Below are 20564 nucleotides of genomic sequence, written 5' to 3' on the forward strand. Positions count from 1 at the left end.
TCTGCTGCTGGCGTGTTGTTTGATGGAGTGTAGGACACAGGGAAGACACCGAGCTGTCTTGAGCTGACTCTTCCTGAAAGTCCAGTGTGAAGCTTCCAGTGTTTTCAATTCTTTTCTTTGCTTCCCAGGTTTCAGGAGGAAGGAGTTTCGTGGGAAGTTGGCTATAGCTATCACTGCCAATTTTATAAACAGAAATACAACTGCAGAAGCCAAGGTAGAAGAAATTAGTGGCGTTGCTTTCATCTTCAATCAGAAGTTCTTCCAGGACCTTAAAGAGGAAACGGGTGGGTGCATCCTTATTTTTTCCACAACCAAATATAAGTTGCATTACAAGAACTCTTAATCTGGCAGGCCACCCTTTTATTCATATTAACATCAATTTAAATATATTGTATAAAAAACCCACAAGTGATAAAATGCTGTTGATGTCAGAATCTGGAGGAGTCCATTTATGGTACAGTGGGATTTTTTTTTTAGCTTGGGCGTTGGCACATCGTAGCTTGTTTTAAATTTTTCTCAACTGTAAAAATGACTGCTATGTTGAACAAATTTAGAAGAGCATTTTCAGTGCCCAGACATTTCCCTTAAGACATGATTTGTTTTGTTTGTATCAGTTCACATACTGAACAGCTTAAACTCTGTGAAAAAGGCTCTGCCTTTCCCTTTCTGGGAGGAGTTTATTCTTGCTTTTTGATGTGTAGATCTGACAAACTGAAAAGAATTAGACAGGAATCTGCTATAAATACTTAGAGTATAAACTGTGAAATACATCTGTATGAAAAGGGGTTTCAGAATAGTTGCATTCACTGTCAGTACAAGCAATTCTGTTTTTGATTTACAGCTGATTTTTTTTTTTGTTAGATTATTATTATTATAGAAACCAAAACTTGTGGTTAGACCCAATGCCGGAGCCCTAGCAACCTAAAAAGCACTTAGTTCCCTTAGCTCCCCTTTTATACCTCGGAAGATTAAAGCCATAGTCAACTAGTTACTCCTTAAAAGGACACTAAATAACTTTAAGTAATGCTGAGACAAACTTGTGGGGTAAGGCCTGTTTCCTCTCCTGTTTTGTTTTGTTTTAGAGCATCTCTTCCACTAACGCCTCATCCCAGCTGGGGAAGCGAATGTATCCCAAGAAGGAAATACATCTGTGGGGATCAGTCACATGTTGTTAGTAGATGACACAGTGCACTGTACTTCATAACGAATGTATTATCTCTTTTCAGGAATTGACCTGGAGAATATTGTTTACTACAAAGATAGCACTCACTATTTTGTCATGACAGCAAAAAAGCAGAGTCTTCTGGACAAAGGAGTCATTATTAGTGTATGTAAAAATGCTGGAACCCTATTCTATTTACTTGACACAGAATAAGTGTGAACATCTGCATAAATGTTGTTGCATGTTATAGAGGGTGTTTATAGACTTACTAGATCACTTCATGAAAGCTCAGATCACAGAGATCTTACTCTGATTTGTTTGTTTGTTTGTTTGTTTTATCCTCCATTCAGCACAAAGTTTCTTTAGAGAACTGGAAACAATACTTCCTAAATTTGCCCCTTCTGAAACTGGCTGAAATGGGATCTTGACTCATCTTAGAAATACCTGGTGTCATCATCACACCAGAAAATAAAAACCTCATTTATTTAAAGGAGAACTTAGCAAAGCTATGTCCAGTTTTATTAGGCAAATAAGGAAGTGTTAAAACGTACCCTAGGCTAAATTGCACGATTCTCTAAAGTGAAATGTGATGCAAGGAGGCTATAAACATGATGGCCTGAACTTTTAGAGATACTTGGGACTTTGAGGCCTTTTTTTTCTTTTTTTTTTTTTCCTTTTTCCTTCTGTAAGATGTGAGGGTTTGTTTTCCTTTATTTCTAGAAAGTGTTTTGGCACCATTTAAATTTGTCTTCCTGGAAACGCAAGAGAGGTCAATTTTTCTTGCAAAGTAAGACGGTGCCAAAACAGTCTGAGTGTAATTTCCCAAAGGAAGCACTTGTGGGGAGCTGTCAGAAATCTTGGCTTTCCGGTGGGACCACTAAGCCCAGCACCATGATTTCTGCCCTTTTTGGAGGACACGGGCTACCTGGGTAGAGCAGCTGGGCAGCAGCAGCCCCCAGCAGTGCTGGGGGGGAAAGTGGGGTGGCCCTGGTGCTGGGGCGCTGGTGTTTGTGGGTGAGGGCAGTTCCAGGAGATCTGTGGGGAGTTTGGAGAAGAGGAGCAGGAGCTGTGGCCCATCAGAGCTGTTCCCCTGACCTGCTTAGGTCAGATACACAACAGTCTGTCTAAAACAACTGGGCTAATAAAGGTTCTGCGGTATCATCCCTGCGATTAGGGGTCTCATCCACGATTAAGCTGTAAATAGAAACTGCCTTATTAATAATCACTGGCTTTAAGTAGGATGACCTGTAAAGGCAGGGTCCTTCACGACACCGGCCAAAAAAAAACCCAGCACAAATCAGAACAGCAGAAAAGCTGCTGTGGTCCCAGTTTGAATGTGTTTTTGTTGAGATGCAAAGTCAAACCTTCCGGCTGAGACCCCCGTGTTATGTCATCAGTACATTGTTTATTGTTTTTTCCTGCTCTTGGGTGGTTTCAGATGTAGGGGGCACACATGCAAAAAAAGCATTGCAGTGGTGATGATAACATCTTTTGAAGGGAAGGAAGTAATGTTATGAAAAAAATAACATATAACCGAGGAACTGGGAGGCACTATAATGTTCTATTGCAAATAAAGCTGCTTATTCAGCGTTAGCATAGAGAGTCCCTCTTTGAGGCAGTATAGTGCTTGTGTATAAAATTTTTGGAGATGACAGATCTCAGTCCTTTATGCTGTGAGATGTGTGGTTGCCACTTGGATGCTATGAGACTGCAACGGGATAGTTGGAGTATCTAATCCTATGTGCTTCTTTCTTTGCAGGACTATATTGATACTGAGTTGCTCCTCTGTGGGGAGAATGTGAACCAGAGCAATTTGCTGTCCTATGCCAGAGAAGCTGCTGACTTTGCAACCAATTACCAGCTGCCTTCCTTGGATTTTGCAATTAATCACTATGGACAACCAGATGTAGCCATGTTTGATTTTACATCCATGTATGCGTCTGAAAATGCTGCACTAGTGCGAGAGAGACACAGACATCAGCTTCTGGTGGCCCTTGTTGGAGACAGCTTGCTTGAGGTATATCTTGGCATGTCTTCCAAGTAGTCTTTTTTAATTTTATCTTTATTTTTTTCTTCAATCCATCCATTCAATCTACCTTCCAATACAAACTGCTTTTTCTTACATGCCCCGAAACAACGGTACCTTCTTAAGAACAGATTGGTGGGTTTTTTCCTTTTCCTTTTTTTTTTTTTATGCCATAGTTTATGTCATAACTAATGCTTGGCTGGCAATCTCTGGCTCAGATCCTGTTTTGCTTTATGCAAGTTGTTTTTCTGTCTGAAAGCTGAGAGCTGTGTGTCCTCAGCTTGGGTGCATGGCATCATTTTCCCAACTTCCATCACAGAGAAAAATGATCCAATTTTTTATTGCAGTCTCTTTGCCTTAATATGTTCTCTTCCTGAAGTGAAAAGTGTATGTTGCAACTAGTTTTTTTTAACTCGCACTGACAGCCTGAAGTGTTTGGAAAGATGAGTCCAAAGCAAAATTAGGAGATGAGAAGAAAGGCATCTTTTTTTCCTTAACTAATTCTTGAGTGTTGAGTCTCTTTTTTTTTCAGCCTTTACCTTTTGAGGTTAAGAAATTAGTTTTTAAATATAGAAGTTAAAAAAAGGAAAAGGGAAAACACTCTTTTTCATTACCTAAGTCTTGGAGGAGAGAAAATCTAAAAATACAAGAGTTGGCTATGTGGTGTTTTAACTGTTTCCGGGCCACTTTTCTAAGACAGTATGAACCACTAGACTCCAAATTTCACATTGCAGGTTACTTTTGTAATAACAACTTCAGTACTACAAGAAACTCAAATGTAAATGCTTCTTAACAGCCCTTCTGGCCGATGGGTACTGGCTGTGCAAGAGGCTTCTTAGCTGCTTTTGATACCGCGTGGATGGTGCGGAGCTGGGCTCAAGGAAAACCCCCTTTGGAAATCCTTGCTGAACGGTGAGTGCTCCTTTTGTCTTCTTCATCATTTCCAGTGTTTTAAAGAGTTACAGCATTGGTTGAAGGTAGTGGAATTCAGAACGCAAGCAGGAGAAATATTCTTCTTCACTGCAGTGGCATTGGGCTGGAATTATCCGTTCCTTCAGGTTTCGGAACAATTTACAGTAGCAGTAGGCTGTTGTTCTGTAAGCTTCTGCACATTAATACAGAGGTCCAGCAGTATGCATGCCAGGGGTTTAAATTACTAATTTAAGTCAGTAATAACTAGAATTAAGTGATATCCTTAAGGAAATTGAAGATACCTTGTGTCAAAAGACTAACCCTCCAACCATCTCAGCACCTGTTGTTTTAATTAAAAACCAAATAATTTCCTGAAACAAGTCTAAATAAATACTTTGACAGCTTTCATAGTTGCTATCTGTGATTTTAACTCTGCATCTTAGCTTAGTAGCCCTGATGCCTTCTTTATTTAGAATGATAAATGTGTGGTAAAGGAGAATTGCTGTAATCCTGCATCATAAGCATGTCTATGTAATGTCTTTTGACCAGAGCAAAAATCTGTTAAGTACACCAGCAATCCTGGTGTCACCCTTGCGGGCTGGAGTTGCTGCCTTTGTTCCTGGTGGCAACTGCTCTGCTCCACTATAGCTGCCCAGGCTGTTTTGGGGCAGATACGTAACAGAAATAGTCATTGGTGTGGTAATGCAAGTAGAAGCGTTACCGAGTAAAGTGCTTTGAGAAGTTTTAAGATAGAAGCCTGTGGGATGACTCAAACACGGCATAGTCCCAAGTGGAAAATTGAACGGCATATTAAGAAAGGCCGCGGTGGTTATAGGAATTGCAGAATGATGGGATTTAGTGCTGTTATGTGGTAAAGAAGTTACTCCTTGGGTGGAGGTTAAAGCAAAACCAGATGACTGAATGATGTAACCTCTTTTTTCTTTTCCTTGCTCGCTTCCTGCCTCAGGAAAATATCGGCATAAGTTCTAAGAGTCTGTCATTTTGTTGTGCTTTTTCCGTCTGGCATCCTTCTGCTGAGCAGGAATAAGAAATGGGGTGGATGTATTTAGTGCATAACACTTGTCCTGGTAGAATCACTATAAGGTGCAGGTAGCTGGGGGAAAAAGTCAACCAACCACAACAAAACCAACCAGCGAAACAAAAAAAACAACAACAAAAATCCAAACAAAACACCAAACCTCTTTATATAATAAATACTTATTTTAATATCTCTTGCATCTTTTTTTTCTCTGTAAGAGAGAGCATTTATCGTCTCTTGCCTCAGACTACCCCTGAAAATATCAACAAGAACTTTGACCAGTATACCATTGACCCAGGAACAAGATACCCGAACTTGAACTCAAGCTGTGTTCGACCTCACCAGGTCAGTACTTAAAAGGCTTGCTTGTGAAATCACAGCTGATTTTTTGTCCAGGAGAAATAGGGCTACAAGTAGTACATAAAATGTTCAGGAGACTCCTTAATTTAGATCCCTCTGATAAAGTTAACCTAGAAAGATAAGTCTTTTTTCCTCTCCAAGCAATTCTACTATGATGCCAATCACTTTTACTTACAGGTGAGACAATTATATGTTACCAATGAGCTACAACAATGTCCTCTTGAAAGAGTAAGCTCCATTAGAAGATCAGTGAATCTCTCAAGACATGGTATGTGGCATCTCATGTTTGCTCTGACTTAATATATGGAACCTTCTGAGCATACAAAAGCTGATTGAAATGTTTGCTCTCCACTGTAACTGCAGAGTCAGATACTCGACCTAACAAGCTTTTGACCTGGTGTCAGAAGCAGACCGAAGGGTACCGTAACGTTAATGTCACAGACCTGACTACCTCCTGGAAAAGTGGCCTTGCTTTGTGTGCGATTATCCATCGCTTCAGACCTGACCTCATGTAAGTGACCTCTGTACCTTTTGCTGAGTATAGGATATATTAAGAATGTACCAAAGTATAGTGCAAGAGCAACCAGGACAACACTTGTAGTCTACAGTGCCCTTCTGTTGCTGTTTTTTGCAAGAAGGTGCACACTAGTGCCAGATTTGGGGGATAGAGAGGGTGGGGCTGTTTTTCTTTGTTTTTTTTCTTTGTTTTGTTTTGTGTTTTCCGTATGCCCTTGTATGCTATTTAAAATGAAATATATATGCTTTCAAAGACCTAGGAAGGCTTTGAACTTTATGACTTATGATCATGTTTGTGGGAGTCACGTGTCTATTTAAAACAAAAATTGCAGTGCTGGTAGAATGTGAGAGTTGCATTCCCAGGTCCCTAGGGTATGTTTAAAACCACAGCCATAATGGCACTGTCACGAGTTACAGAAATGCCTGGACGAGCCTTAAATGAGCCATCCTCAGTGTGTCGTAGTGGTTGCTGTGACAGCCACGCAGGGAAATGTTGGGCGGTGGAGGTGCCTCAGGAGATGGTGGTTTTGCACAATCCTTTGTGGAGAAGAGCGCAGTGCCCTTGCACGTGGGCTGTGCAACAAGGGCTGGCCCTCGAAAATTACTTTAGGCATTGAATGTAAGCCAGCGTTCCCTTCTTGACAGTGTTTCTGGGTTCCTAACCCAACAAGACCTGACTTCTTATGTATGAATATTTTTGTAAGGTTCCTAAGTTGCATACAAGAAGGTCAGTGTGCAACAGGTGTCAGCAAATGGCAATTGTTTGTGCTGGGGTGACTCTTCTGTCCTCTCACCAGTCTCCCAAATGCAGCAGCTGCAATCTCTTGCCTCCCTACACAGACGTGGGAATCACAATGAATTATTGTCAGCCTCCTTTTATTGTGGATATATGAAAGAAATTATTGAGCTCTTTTATGGGGTATAGTAAGTTGGAAAAAATAGGAGTGATACCCAGGGTGCCTGTTTGTACAGCTTTGCCAGAGGAAGAGCTAACATTGTAAGAAAAAGCTATTTTTTTTTTTCTTGGGTTAGTTTAAAGAAAAGAGAATTATGGGTGGTTTCGTGGACACAAGACAGGGAGAGAGGGTGTAGAAAGCAAAGTAATCTTTGCTGTCTGTGGAAAGCATTTCTCAAGGACTGCTCTCTCTAGAAAGCTGATAGATTTGTCTTCCTGAGCTAACAGACCTCCTGCTGTTTAATTAACATTGTGTTTGGATCTTGTTGGCTTTTTGTATTAAATGGGACTGCTGAGGGACTTGGCCAGATGGCAAGCGGGCAGGCTGGAGAGGCGGCTGCCTGCGGGCCGGGCTGGGCCGGAGGGGCCACCTGCAGCCCCCTGGCTCCAGAAATAGGGGCTGTGGGGGTGGGGGCAAGAGAGAGAAATTCTTTGGGGGGTTCAGAAACTCACATTCCTTGTGAGGAGAAAAAAACTACCCTGCTTAGAGCTTTGTAATTTATGTACATGTTTATTTTAATCATGAATTTTGGAAGCTGTTCAAGGGATCAGAGTCTTAGAATAGGTCCCATAGAAAATGGATTAGAGAATGGATAATGCAGTTCCAGATGTGTGATGTGCTTATTTAGTGCACTGCTAAATCCAGTTATGACATGGACAGGACATCCTCATTCAAGCTGTGTGTTTAACACCTTAGAAAGGTAGTGCCTGTGCATGTGTGCATGCACACTTTTAACACATTTGTTTCATAGAATGGTAGCATAAATTTACTCCTCCTGTTTTTGATGATTGATAGAACTAATAGAAACTAAGAAGTCAATTGCTAGCAGGTGAAATCTGTAGTAGCACAGCTGTATTTGGAGAGGAAGAAGGTTTCTTAGCACTTCTGAGGAGGAATTGCATTTCTTCATAAATAAGGGGAATCCTTTTTCATGGGACTACATCAAAATCCAGTCCAGTGAAATAGCTTTTAAATGACATTTCTGGCAAAGCCGGGATTTGTAATAGCGGGATTTATATGGGACTCTTACCCTTGGCGTTGTGTAGACTGCAGCTTTGAGGCGGTGAAGTGCCCGTGCCCTCATTCATGGTGCTGTTCTGCACCTCTCCGGGCAGGGGAGTGCCGTGTGTTTCACGGGGGGGGGGCACTGAGCAAACCGCCACTGATTCCAATGTGTTGTCCCTGCAGCGATTTTGATTCTCTGAACGAAGAGGATGTTGTCAAAAACAACCAACTGGCATTTGATGTTGCTGAGCAGGAGTTTGGGATCCCCCCTGTGACCACAGGGAAGGAGGTGGACTCGGCCGGGGAGCCGGACAAGCTCAGCATGGTCATGTACCTCTCCAAGTTTTACGAGCTGTTCAGGGGCACACCTCTGCAGGCAGTAGGTAAGCCCAGCCCAGGCTTCTCCTAATTCTTCCGAGTTTTTGGGGAGCGGAAGCACTTAATGCTGGCTGCCTATGAGCACTGTTCGAGCCAGGACTCTTTTCCCAGCGGAGCCGTTCTGGCACACAAGCGCGCCTGCTTCTGTCTGCAATAGTTACCTCGTGCTTAAAAAAGGAAGGGGGGAAAAACTTGATTGAAGACCAAGCTTTTGTGGGTCCTCGGTGGTTTCAGAGAATGGGAGCAGCTGGATAACTGCTGCTTGACATCATGAAGTTCATGTATCAGGTCGTTAGAGTGATTGTCCAGTAAGGATGACTGCACGTGGCGTGTCCATTCCTGGGTGTTTCTCTTCCATTTTTAGAAAGTCATCCTACACTGTATCTCTTCTATTTGCCTGGGTTTCTTACATATAACTGTTACCAGCACTCAACTGGCAATTTCTGGCTTGGTCAAAGTATTTAAACAACAAATCTGAACAAATATCCTAAGCATTCTTTTTTTTTTTTTTTTTTTTTAACAGATGCTGGGGACAAGCAAAATGGAGAAAATAATGATCTTTGCTCAGCAAAATCATCAAACTTCATCTTTAATAATTACATTAATTTAACTTTACCAAGAAAACGAGTACCAAAGGTAAGTTGTGAAGGAAGACTTGCCCTGTAAATCTTTCTCTTTTCAAAAAATGGAAATAAACTCTCAATCACAGAAGTAAGGTTTATATATATCCTACTATTAAAAGACCAGTAAAAAGGAGATATTTTTTAGTATAGTAAATAAATAAGATTTCCTAGTAAACGAAGCTAACACACACATACATAATCATTATGGTGTTTGCAATGATAAAACTGAAGCATTGTCAGTGTCAAATTGCTGAAGCATTAGTTATAGTCCCAGTTAGGTGTTCTCTGTAAATGCAAAATTTCAAATTACAGTGGGAATTTGGGTGTAGTTGGGAAGAATTCATATGCACTGTCCATGTTAATCTTCTTCAGTGTAGGTGAAAGTGAGAAGATGTTCTATTTGACGTGTTTACAAGCTGCAGTTTTCAACTTGAAATATTTGAGATCCTGCCCCATTACCTGTATTGTTTTTTTATGTTTTATTTTTGGATTTTTTTCTAAAGGTGTTTTTAGGAGGTTTTGTGCAATGCTAGATGCAAGGGGTTTTTTTGGAATTTTTTTGTGGGGAGGATTTGGGGTTTTGTTTTTTGGTTTGGTGGGTTTTTTTGAGATGGGAAGGTCTGGAAATTTTCTAGGCTATTTCTGCCTTTAAGAAAAATAATAGTGTAGCTCTTTATTCCTAGAGTTAAGTATTCAGCTATAATATTATGTATCAGTTCAAATAATTGCTGGTGTGCTAAAATGCTTGTTGATTGGGTGGGGGTGCTATTTTTTAACTAAAGCAGTGATTTGAAGAGTTTGTGATGCTGTCAAGATTCTTGAAGGAAGCTTTCAAACCCTTATAGATGTATAAAGCCTGACAAACAGTGGGCAGGTTGACTAACATGACTCAAAAGTAGTGAATGATCTTTTAGTCGTACGCATTTACTTTTCTCTCTTTGTCACTTATGAATGAAAACTTATTGACATGCCCCATTAAAGTCCCAGTATAAAACGCATCCCTGCCTACACATGCTGCAGTTAAAGACTCCAGGGCCTGGAAGGGGTAATTGAGTTAATACCATTTGATATAGGATTGTGTGCAGTGAGAGCATTGTCTATGTGTTTCTGCATGGATTATAACTTCAAAAGTTTAATATAATTTAATTTAAAAGTTACTCTGATTAAATTATCCAGTAATAGACTGTTTCACCTTCTACCTATTCATTAACTTGATCCTCTTCTGAGAGGAGACCTTGAGGAGGGGCTTTGCTTTCACAGCCAAGCCTACCTGCATTTTAACTTCAATTTAAATGGGGAGTGTCTGCACCACCTGGCTCAGAGGCAGCAGAGTCTCAGCTACAACTGTTGCAGATTAACCAGCACAACTTAGACAGCAGCATGTCCTCCTCCACCAATAGGAATTTAACTTGGACATCTTCTGAAATATAGCTTAATGTGAAACTGTTCCAGGTTTTGAGGTTCCTGGGATATCCAGAAACTGTGTATCAACTATGATGATTATCAAGTTCTTTTTTTGTTGTTCTTTTTTTTTTTTTTTTTAAACTCACCACTTTAATGCTTAACTGTATTGCTTCATTTACACCTATGCAGAGACTAACTTTTGCCTGCAAAAGTACAGATTTCCTACTTCTTTAGGAATTCAGTGTCCTTTACAGAAGTTCAAATGTACATGTATGTACTATATTTCTCAGTATTTTAATATATTGCTTCTCAGTTTTGGTAGAAATGTGACCTTTTTTTTTTTTTAACCTGAAAAATTACTTCAGAATTTGCAAATATGTCCTAGATTTACTTAAATCCTGAGTATTTTCCATCCACGAACACATTTTCAGAACGTATGGACAGTCAGTTGCCCAGCAGCCTCATATATCCTTGTTAGGGATAACTTTTCCCTGCTATACACATGTACACAAAACCCAGTGGAACGTTTCCCAGCTAACCAACCAGTGAGAAACCAAATAGGCAAAATCAACATTGCTTTTTTCGTGTGGGTGCCTTCTTTAGAAGAAAAACCTTTTTCTTGACCACAATGTTGTTGTTTTTCCATGAGTTATTTGCAGAAGTAAGGAGGCTTTTAGTAGTGGGGAGAGCTTTCCATTACCAAGCCGTTACAGCCTCTGACTAACCTCCCATCATGAAATAAGCCTCTGTCATAACAGGAGGTAGAGTTCTTGGCACTACATGAAAGCACGAGGTGATTTGCTTGCTGGGCCCCTTTGGTTTCACCCTATAGGGGCTCATTTGAAAGGAGAGGTGGAAGCGATATTTTCCAAATCAGCCTGGGGAAGTGGGTCTGTCGAGACCTTATTTTGCACGAGGCTCTGCAGCTTTGTCATGGGTGGGACATGAAACTTCACGAGAAACACAGTACTCGGGTTAGGACAGAGACTTGGGAGTGCTGTAACCATCTGAAACTACTAATAGCTGGGAAGTGAAGCTCCTTGGAAAGCAGCTGCCCGAGTTAAGAGTTTGGCTGTGGCTTCAGTTTTGTGGTTCTTTCCCCTGTAAAGAGCTGAGCATTGTAGCCAAGTGTGACTGTAGGAAAGCACAGAATCAAAAACTGTTTGGGGTGACGGAGTGTTGCTTACTGAGCTTCCCATACCACCTGGTTTGTCCTGGAGTCTGGCTGGCAGAGGGATCCTGGTCCATGACAGGGCCTGGCGGTGGCTGTTCTGGCAGCCAGTGTTTTCCATTCTCCTCCCAGTATCAGCCAGGCTGGAGAGGAACTGGGATTTCCTGTGCTCCAGACTAATAAATGCATGGAGGTGTTTACACAGTAAAGGGCACAATCCTTTTTTCTTGGAGTTTTGCTAGGCAATTAAATTGCTTTGTCTTTCTCTTCTTTGTGAATATGTAAATGAAAATCCTTTATGTAAGATTTTTGAAAGGCAACATCTTGTTTGTTCCCTTCACTTAAGTACATTCTGCATTTATGTGGTACAGTTTATTATGCAGAATACATTGTGCTGTTATGTTGTTCACTCTTCTTTGGTAGACTAATGATTATAGTTAGTCTAAAGCTAGGTTACTGCGAGCTGGTGCTTGAAAGACAATATACCAAAGCATGCAAAGCAATCAAAATATTGTCTTCTGATTCTTTTGGTATTTGCCCAGAAGTTGTTTGGGATTCTATTCACTGCCTAATGATTTATTACAAACAGTGTATATGTAAAAAGGAAGCTTGTATTCTTTGATCTTTCTCTCTTTATTCCTTTTTTCTTTCTTTTTTTTTTTTTGTGTGTGTGTGTGTGTGTGTTGTGGGTTTTTTTTTAAGTTGGCTGAGCAGTTACTAAGTTACAGCATGGGCAAATGCAAATAAGTAGTGTGTAGTTTATTGTTCATAAAATACAACCTAACATGAAATTCATCAGACAAAAAAAAAAAAAACAAAAACAAACCTCTTCATTATACCAGTTCTTCAAGACTGAATCTATTATAATAAGAACTGATACAAATTTTAAAGCATTGACTATTTTGCAAGTTTGTGCAGACTGGCTATGAAGTATTATTTATTATTTGTGTGATCTCTAGTTCAGTAAAATACTCAAACATGTGCATAGCTTGAGGACGAAACAGGCAAGTTGGTTGCTGGAGTACTGTAATGTAAAGCCATAGTCAGGGAGGTGAACCTTACAAAGGGGACAGACCTTTGAGGCACATAATAATTATTCCAGAAAAGGAGATATGTCTGCACCTTGAACACATGATCTGCATGCAGGTATCCAGGTTAAGAAATGTGGAGGCTATATTGAAAGAGTGAGGGGTTTAGATTCTGTTGTTTATATGGAAACCAGTGTAGTCTCGATTAACATTCATGGAATAAGTGATGCTGTGATGCCTTTTTCTTCAAGGATGTGCTAGTGCTTTGTGAATTATAAACTCTTTGGTACTGAAGGAGGAAAAGGTAAACATCAGTGTTGTAGGGGCTGTGTTCACCCGAGCGTACGAGTGTGTATTTTCGCCCATCAGAGTTGTGGGAGGAACTGCTTGGGTAAATCTGGTAACTGCTGCAGTAATCCATAGAACTTGTTTTGGCTTTACCATTTCAGGTTGAAGGGAAAACGGAAGAAAATGAGACCAACAAAAGACGTCGAAAAGGTCTTTTTGGTGTCTTCGAGGAGGTTGGTGTTCAGTGGTGTCCACATGCATCCAGCTCCTTGATGAGCACCAGAGGAAGCAGCTGGAGTCGGGGGGCCAGGGCTTCGCCTCTCGTGCTTGACAGGATCAAAAAGCCTCTGCCCTTAGAATGTGGCATTTATTGTGGAGTGCACTGAAGAGGAGCTACATTTATTTCAGTCATTTGCTAGGGAGGACAGCTCTTTTTTTTTGTTTTTTTTGTTTTTTTCCCCCAATTTGGTTATTTAAATAAATTTTTGTTTGAAGAATTTGCATTGCAGCTTGATTCCTAGACCCTCTTTGATTAGTTACCTCTGTGACTGCTTTATCTTCACCAGCACTGACTTATGTTCCTTTTTTATTGTGCTCTGGGACCAAAGAAGATATTTTTTGGTCACTTTTGCACACTTAACGGTGTCATTTTGAATTTCCTGTAGATTCTATTTCCTTTCAGCCTTTGCTAATAAGGATTTTATCTCTCTATTTCTCTCTCTTCATGAGTGTCATAAGTGAACTCAAGAAAAACATAATTTGTTGTTTCCTTGCAGGCTTCAGGCTTTTCAAGCCAAGGGACAAATGCTGGGAAAGAACAGAATGATAGCAAGGAAGGAACGAACCAGAATAAAGTTAAATCAATGGCAACTCAACTGTTGGCAAAGTTTGAAGAGAATGCTCCAAATACAATTTTGCGGAGGCAGGTAGGTCATAGGTGAACGTAAAAGTAACCTCTGAAATTAAACTGTAGTCCCTCTTTGTGAATGTGGTGCAGATTTCCAAGGGAAAAAAATGGATCTTTTATGTGTTTGCAGTGTTGTCTTTTGTATACTTTATGCAAATTAAAGGTATTCCTCTCAATATTTAGTGAACAAATGTGACTATTCTAGATTGACCAGTGCATATTAATGTAATGTATTAATATTTGTTACATTAATAAAGTGTTGTGGAATTACGATGTCTAGAAATCTCTTGCAAGCCAGACTAGAATTTTTGGATTGTTTGGAAGACTAAGCTGGCTGCATGTGGTATTGCAGGAGGACTTTTTTTCCTATATTCTGTTAGTAAAGTACATCACACATCCACTGGAATCTTTCTTTGTGGAAAACTTAGAAAGCGTAAGAAGGGAACCTAATCTTTTGCAAGATGTGTCCAGCTGCCATTTCCATTCCTAAAGTAGGCAAAATGGAACATGTTTGTGCATGCCACAGAGTTTTCATGGTGGTTTGTCAGTGTGACTAGTGGCATTTTAAAAATAATCCTGTGCTGTCACATTAGGGTTAAGATCAAAATCACACTTGAGCCAGCGAGAAGGTTTGAGTCCGCGGAGTTTGGATCTGTCACCTACAAGATCTGAAGGAAGGAAGGATGAGCAAAGTGTTGAGGTTCCGTCAAGGGTGGTGGCTTTCTTACTTATTTGTGCTTGTATCCATTTGTTTATTTGCATATTTAAGTCCTCCAGAAGTGTAGGCTTTATAGATGTTGAGCGGCTCAGCCCGTGAACCGCTGTTGTTTGCACTCTACCTGGCTCCTTGTCAATGCCCTGAGCTTTCCACGTGTGACAGAGGTTTGTGTGGCTGTGTTGAAGGAAGCCTCAAAGTGTTACCTTTTGATCATAACCTCTCCTGAAGAATACTGAATGTGCTGATTTTTAGGGATATCTTTGGTAGAAGCAGTTAATAAAATGGGTAGGTGACAAAAATCTGCAAAACGTGTTGTTGATCTCTGTAATGTGTCTTTGAAAGCAGCTTTTCTTTCTGCCTCAAAAGATCTTTGAATCCTATTTACTGTCTTCCTTTTTTTTCCACTCTGTCTTCATAATTTTTAAAATGCTTTACAAGGAGCTAACAGATAGACCAGCCCTGCTGTCTTCTGACCCTCCTGTTAATCCTCGCTTTGCTAAGCCTAAGGATCCAAGTCTTCTTCCACCTCAACCAAAAAGGCAGGTAGGAGCTCCTATGGGTAACACCTGACAAGCACACCATTCCTCTTACTGCTGAGAACTTAGTGTTATTGTGTAACTACAGAATGTATAAAACATCTTGATGTTATCTGCAGAGTTATCAGATATATTTACCTGAAAAGTGTGAAAGCCACATTAAAATTTAAGGCTATTTTATACCTGGTTGAGCAGATGAGAAAATTATTTGAAATAATTAGTAACTGTGTAGAAAAAAATCCCTAAAAACATAGGTGTTGGTTTCTGTGTTATCATATCCAGATTCCAAATTGTATAAATATCATTATATAGCTATATTTAACATGATAGAAAACTACGGCAGTACCTGAAAATTTATCTGTGCATGTACTCAATGTTTTGACCTGATTCCACCCTGAGAAAACTAGCAAAAAATGTCTTAAGATAAAAGCTGGGGCATTGAAAAGCTGATATTGATGCCAAGTTTTTTATTCCTTTAAGTAGAACTTATAAGAACCTATAAGAATTTCTGCTGGAAGCTCTTTTGCAGCATCATATACATGGGGCAAAAATTGTTAATACGTTTCCTAATTTTTCTCTTAGTACTTCCAATGAAAGCATTCTCATATTAAATAATAATGATATTCACTTTACATTAGAGTTTTAAATGGCAGTAAATATCCTGTAGTAGCATTTTGAGAGTAGTCTGCAGTGAAATGAGATCTGCATTGCATGTGGAAATCTGCAGATCAGCTTGATGAAATATGCAGATTCGTAAATGGGTTGAGAATTGTTGTTTTAAAGGCAGGTGTGCTATCCCCAAACATCAGGAGCATACTACAAGTTGATTTGCATTAGGTTTTAAAATTTTCATTCTGATAAATTTGGAAAGTTTGCTTATTTATTTAAATTGGACAGATAAGGTGAAGTAGAGAACTGTCACAAAAAGACCACCTGGAAGGTCATTTTTAAGACTAAATTTGATGAAGCTGAACTGTTTCAAATGTTTCGCTTGCTTCAAAAGTTATTTTATATGAAGGTTTAGATTCAGAGACCTATTCTAAAGAACAGGTCTCTGAAGAGAATGCTTTAAATCTGAAATACGTTATAGCTTGGCTCGAGTCAGACTAGATCTATATTTATGCCAAGAACTGCTGTTGATATTCTTACAATTTGATTGTAAGTTTAGTTTCAGGCAGATGTAATGCTAAAAAAACCCTCCAAAACCTTTGATAAAAACCTTAAAAGGAGAAGTAGTGTCATGTTCTGCACTGATGCTGTCTGGGGTTGTTCATAAAAACTGAGACAAACCTAGAGAAGGATGTCAAGACCTGTGTAAACTATGTAGGACTAATTTACTTCAGTGCATGGACACGAGCATCAGAGGTGCAGCAGATAGTGTACAAAGAGTGATGTGGGAACATTTTATTTCTAGTGATGTGCATGCCTGTGCTGCGCTTTCGGAAGCATCTTTAAAAGCTGCGTATGCTGCATGGTAATGCAGAAAGCAGATTTGTTTTCACTTGCAGTATTTCCCAGTTTCAGGTGGTAGCTAGGAGTGAACACGAGGTCAGGGAACCCAAACAGTCTTTAAATGGTTCTGATCGTATGGCCAGGAGAACAAAGACTGTACAAAAACCAGATACCCAGCCCAGTCTGTCAGAAACCTCTGAAAATCTCGCATCTGCCTGTTCTGCTGCATTTGTACTTTCTGGAGTGCTTGAGCGTCTTCAGCACCTGGAGGAAAAAATGAAACAGGTGACAAGCGATTTCTTTTCCTTTCTGTCTCTTAACTGTGTATGTTAATCTGTATTTTCCCTGGATATGCTGCCTTTTTTTCTGTTGACTTTAGGTTATATTAAGACAATAAAAAGTCTTTCTGCAAACTTGCTGTTTTCTGATGATATATGTGACATTAACTGAAATCTCTCTCTCTCTTTTTCTTTCTTTTCTTGGCTTTTCTTCTCTTGCCCTTAATGCAGAAGAGAGCTCAGAATATAGCAAATAGGGAATTCCATAAAAAGAACATTAAAGAGAAAGCAGCACATCTTGCCTCAATGTTTGGATACATGGAGTTTCCAAAGGTGAATATTAGCTTTCGCACCTGAAGAAGTGCAAAGATGATATATAAGAATTCATGAGGGGAAAAAAAATTGCAGTGTTGGTTTTTATTTAGCGTTGTTTTTGTCCTGAGTGGATCTGAAAAATAATTTGGATTCTGAGACTGGTAAAAAACTTTGTTTAAATATTATTGCATAATTTAATTTAGGTAAAACACAACCTCAGTCATAAAGCTAGTCAGAGTACTTTAGCACAAGAGATATTTCTTAAAATAAACCATGTCTTGTGCTTAAGTATATGCTGGTAGCTCACAGTTTCTAATGAATTGGTGAGCAGTAGCTCTTAGTGCAGTCTGGCGTTCCTTATGTTTTCTTATGCTTTCTCCTAGCACTATCTTACTTTACTGTCCACTGTAAATATTTTTGATAAGAAATCTGAGTACAATAATATCTTTTGACATGATGATTTCCATGGCTCCTCACTGTGCAGAAATAGAGAACAGACCAGAACTGTGGCTATTATATTTCTTCTTTTTTGTTGTTTTTTTTAAATGCATGACTGTGAATTTATTCTCTTAACCTGTGCTAATGTCACTGCCTCTTGGATAATTCTCCTGTTTCTGCTTTACACAGAATAAGCTACCTACTAAAGGCTTAGCCCATTCTCAGCCCCCAGCTCCCTCTTGCCCTCCACCTCATGATGCAGCTGCTGCCTCTTCTCCATCATCTGTCGGTTCAGCTTCCCCTGCTATTCCTTCTAGACAGGTACTCTATTAACAGATTTTTCCTATAAAGCCCAAACTTGCACTAAAGCTGATGCTGCTTGAGAAATGGCTTGGATGGAAAGTGCTGCCAGCAGATCTGTTGTACGGGTTGTATTTCACGTTTAACTCAAACTTTACTTTCTTCACTGTTGTTAATTCTGCATGTTTGTAAGAGGAAAGTCATCGTTTAAAATAGTTCAGGTATAAATCTAAAGAGCAGAGCAAATCATTCACAAAAATTTTTTCTTCAATTCTGAAAATTTTGCCTTGCTGCTTATTTGGAGCTTTGTGTAGTTGGCTAATAGCACAGACATGCCTAGCAGAGAGAGAGAGCTTCACGTTGTGTAGCTGACTGGCTGTTATGGGATAGGTTACCTGTTCCTGGATGGCATTTGTGTTTCAGTCTGGACTGCAGGGAAGAACCTGCACAATAATGGTTATTTTAATTAGAGAACACCTCTTAGAATGGCGTGAGCACTTGCTGAAATAGACAGATTTTATTGTTGTTTTGTTTGTTTGTTTCTACTTTAAACTTGCTTCTGCACATTGATTGCTAGAATACAGTTCTTTGTAACAGCAAACTCTACAGAGAGGAAACGTGCATACTCTGAATGAAGCAGTTAGGTAACACTTGGAGATATTCAGCTCTTACAACTTAAGCTGATGTTCCAGTGGCTGTGCTTTTGTCTGTGGAAGGTTAGATGACATTAGCTTCTAACCCCTCTTGTTTTAGAAGGATTTCAGTTGAAGGAAGTTTGGTATTTTTCAGCAATTTAGGGCAGGTGAAGGCCCAGGTTCTCTTTCTTTCATGCACAGATTATGTAGCAGCCGTCTGAGAATATCACAGTATTGAACAGGGTTGGTGTGGAAATAAAGGTGGAAACTTCAGGTTTCTAGAAGTATTGAAGGTGACTGCTGTGACCCAACGCAGGTGCTGCTGGAGCCGGCGGCTCTGCTGCCTGACACACAAAACAAGTGCTACTCAGCAAAATCGGGTACCGTCACCATCTGCTACGAGGAGGAGCAAAGCATTCTGCCTGCTTTTGTTGTATTTAAATAACAGTAGTTTTATGAAATACTCATGAGTATTGCCCAACCTCAGGTAAGCCCTGGCTGAAGGTGATTTCCCATCTGGTAGGTGTTCAGCAGGACCATTTCATGGAATTGGTCTAGATCTTCTTAGGTTATGTTGCACCATATTGTTGATGCAGGTTGGAATTGGGCTCATGGCCTCAGCTGAGCAGGTAGATACTGAGCTGACTTGCAGTTTGCAAAGGCACATTCCTTAATTGAGACAGAGCTGTGTTGAAAAGACTCCTTACTCTCATTCCCCAGGAAAATATAGGTGACACAGCTCTTCAAGGACACTGCAAGCCCAGCAAGTGCCTTACTGGGGTAATCCCCTAATTCCCTTCAGCTTCAAATTAATTCCTTCGCCTGGATTTACCTCTTACTTTTTATGACCCAGGAGCTACAGCATGTGATGGGTTTTAAGCTAAGTAATGGTTTTCATAATATCAGGACTTGTTACTTATTTGATCTGGAGAACCATTGTGATGGTGCAAAGGAAAAAAAACCCACATGAAAACGACAACAACAAAAAGCCACCACCAATGTGAACAACTCTTTAGAATAAGAGAACCAGGCTCTTAATCATATGGAAACCCTGCAAGTAATAATTTTACTGGGACTTTAAAATTCCTTCTTACATAAGATTGGGCCTGAGCAGTCATTTTTGGATGTTTTAATTCAACTGCATTTTGTTTAAAGTGCGCTCACAGCCTTGTATTAGTTTGCCATTGTATTTAAAAGGTGCAGTGATAGTTTGTTGTGACTTGATTTCACTGAGGCTGAGTTTAATTGAAAGTGCTTTCTCTAGAGGTAATGGCAGAATGCAGCACAGCTGAAGCAAGAAAATCTGGTTCTGTCACCAGCACAGTAAATATATATTCATGTCACTTGGTAAATATTTGGCTGGTTAGATAGGAGTACATGTATTCTTTGGCATATTTGAGAATTTTTAAATAGCAGGTCTGATAATCAACAGGAAAACTTTTTCTTTCCTCCCATTTGAGGTAGCTGAGGTAATAGCTGATCCGAACAGAATGCCAATGTTCAAAAAACCCACTTGAGCTTCCTTTCCAGGGTTGCCAGTGGGTACAAGTGACACTGTTGGTGCCACCCTTGCTACAGGGCTAGCGAAGAGGGAGTGGAGAGGTTGGAAAGGGTGAGTCAGCCGTGGTGTCTGGTGAGGTGGTTGCAGAGCAGGGGAGGGTGCCCATCCTCTGCGCCCACTGTCAGCACACTGAGGGGTGATGGATGGTCACCGAGGACATGGAGATTCGGGTCAGGCTTGGGGATGGGGACAGGGGACCCTTGCATGGTAAGGAGCAGGGTGCTGGGCGAGGCCCGCAGTTTGCACCACTGGTGCCTTTTGGAGCATGTTGTGCCATTGTGCACTCGCTTTACACAAGTAAAGCGAATCCAGCCCTCAGGACAGGGGATGGACTCCATGGCCTTTTGGACCTGTGTCCATTACCATTATTTGCATTTTTGTTCTCCATCCTATTCATGTGCTGCGGGGTCAATTCAGTCCTGTTGCTTTAGCTTGACCTCCCTTTGGTAACTTAACTGCTGTTCTTCTTCAAGTTACACAGGCCATGTTTTGGCTTACTTTTTGTTATTTCTCAGGCAAAATTTTCCCAAGAAGCAGATTTCCTACTGCTGTTTTT

General features: G+C 40.2%; 1 protein-coding gene across 21 annotated transcripts in view; it reads left to right on the forward strand.

Annotated features, from left to right (window-relative positions):
* The window catches only part of MICAL2 (microtubule associated monooxygenase, calponin and LIM domain containing 2), a 146429-nt gene that overhangs the window by 61550 nt on the left and 64315 nt on the right, over positions 1-20564 (forward strand). For 16 of the 21 annotated variants that reach the window (XM_082057594.1, XM_082057595.1, XM_082057593.1 and 13 more), the window contains exons 6-20: positions 129-284; positions 1227-1327; positions 2922-3179; positions 3985-4100; positions 5358-5484; positions 5677-5767; positions 5863-6010; positions 8160-8359; positions 8878-8990; positions 13030-13101; positions 13645-13794; positions 14932-15036; positions 16548-16766; positions 16991-17092; positions 17702-17833. In XM_082057594.1, the coding sequence (XP_081913720.1) occupies positions 129-284; positions 1227-1327; positions 2922-3179; positions 3985-4100; positions 5358-5484; positions 5677-5767; positions 5863-6010; positions 8160-8359; positions 8878-8990; positions 13030-13101; positions 13645-13794; positions 14932-15036; positions 16548-16766; positions 16991-17092; positions 17702-17833 (2090 nt within the window). Of the gene's footprint in view, positions 1-128; positions 285-1226; positions 1328-2921; positions 3180-3984; positions 4101-5357; positions 5485-5676; positions 5768-5862; positions 6011-8159; positions 8360-8877; positions 8991-13029; positions 13102-13644; positions 13795-14931; positions 15037-16547; positions 16767-16990; positions 17093-17701; positions 17834-20564 lie in introns of those variants that run through there. The other 5 variants (XM_082057581.1, XM_082057583.1, XM_082057585.1 and 2 more) reach the window with 4 other exon arrangements.

Source organism: Streptopelia decaocto (genome assembly GCF_964273445.1).
Source record: "Streptopelia decaocto genome assembly, chromosome: 7".
NCBI classification, from domain to species: Eukaryota; Metazoa; Chordata; class Aves; order Columbiformes; family Columbidae; genus Streptopelia; species Streptopelia decaocto.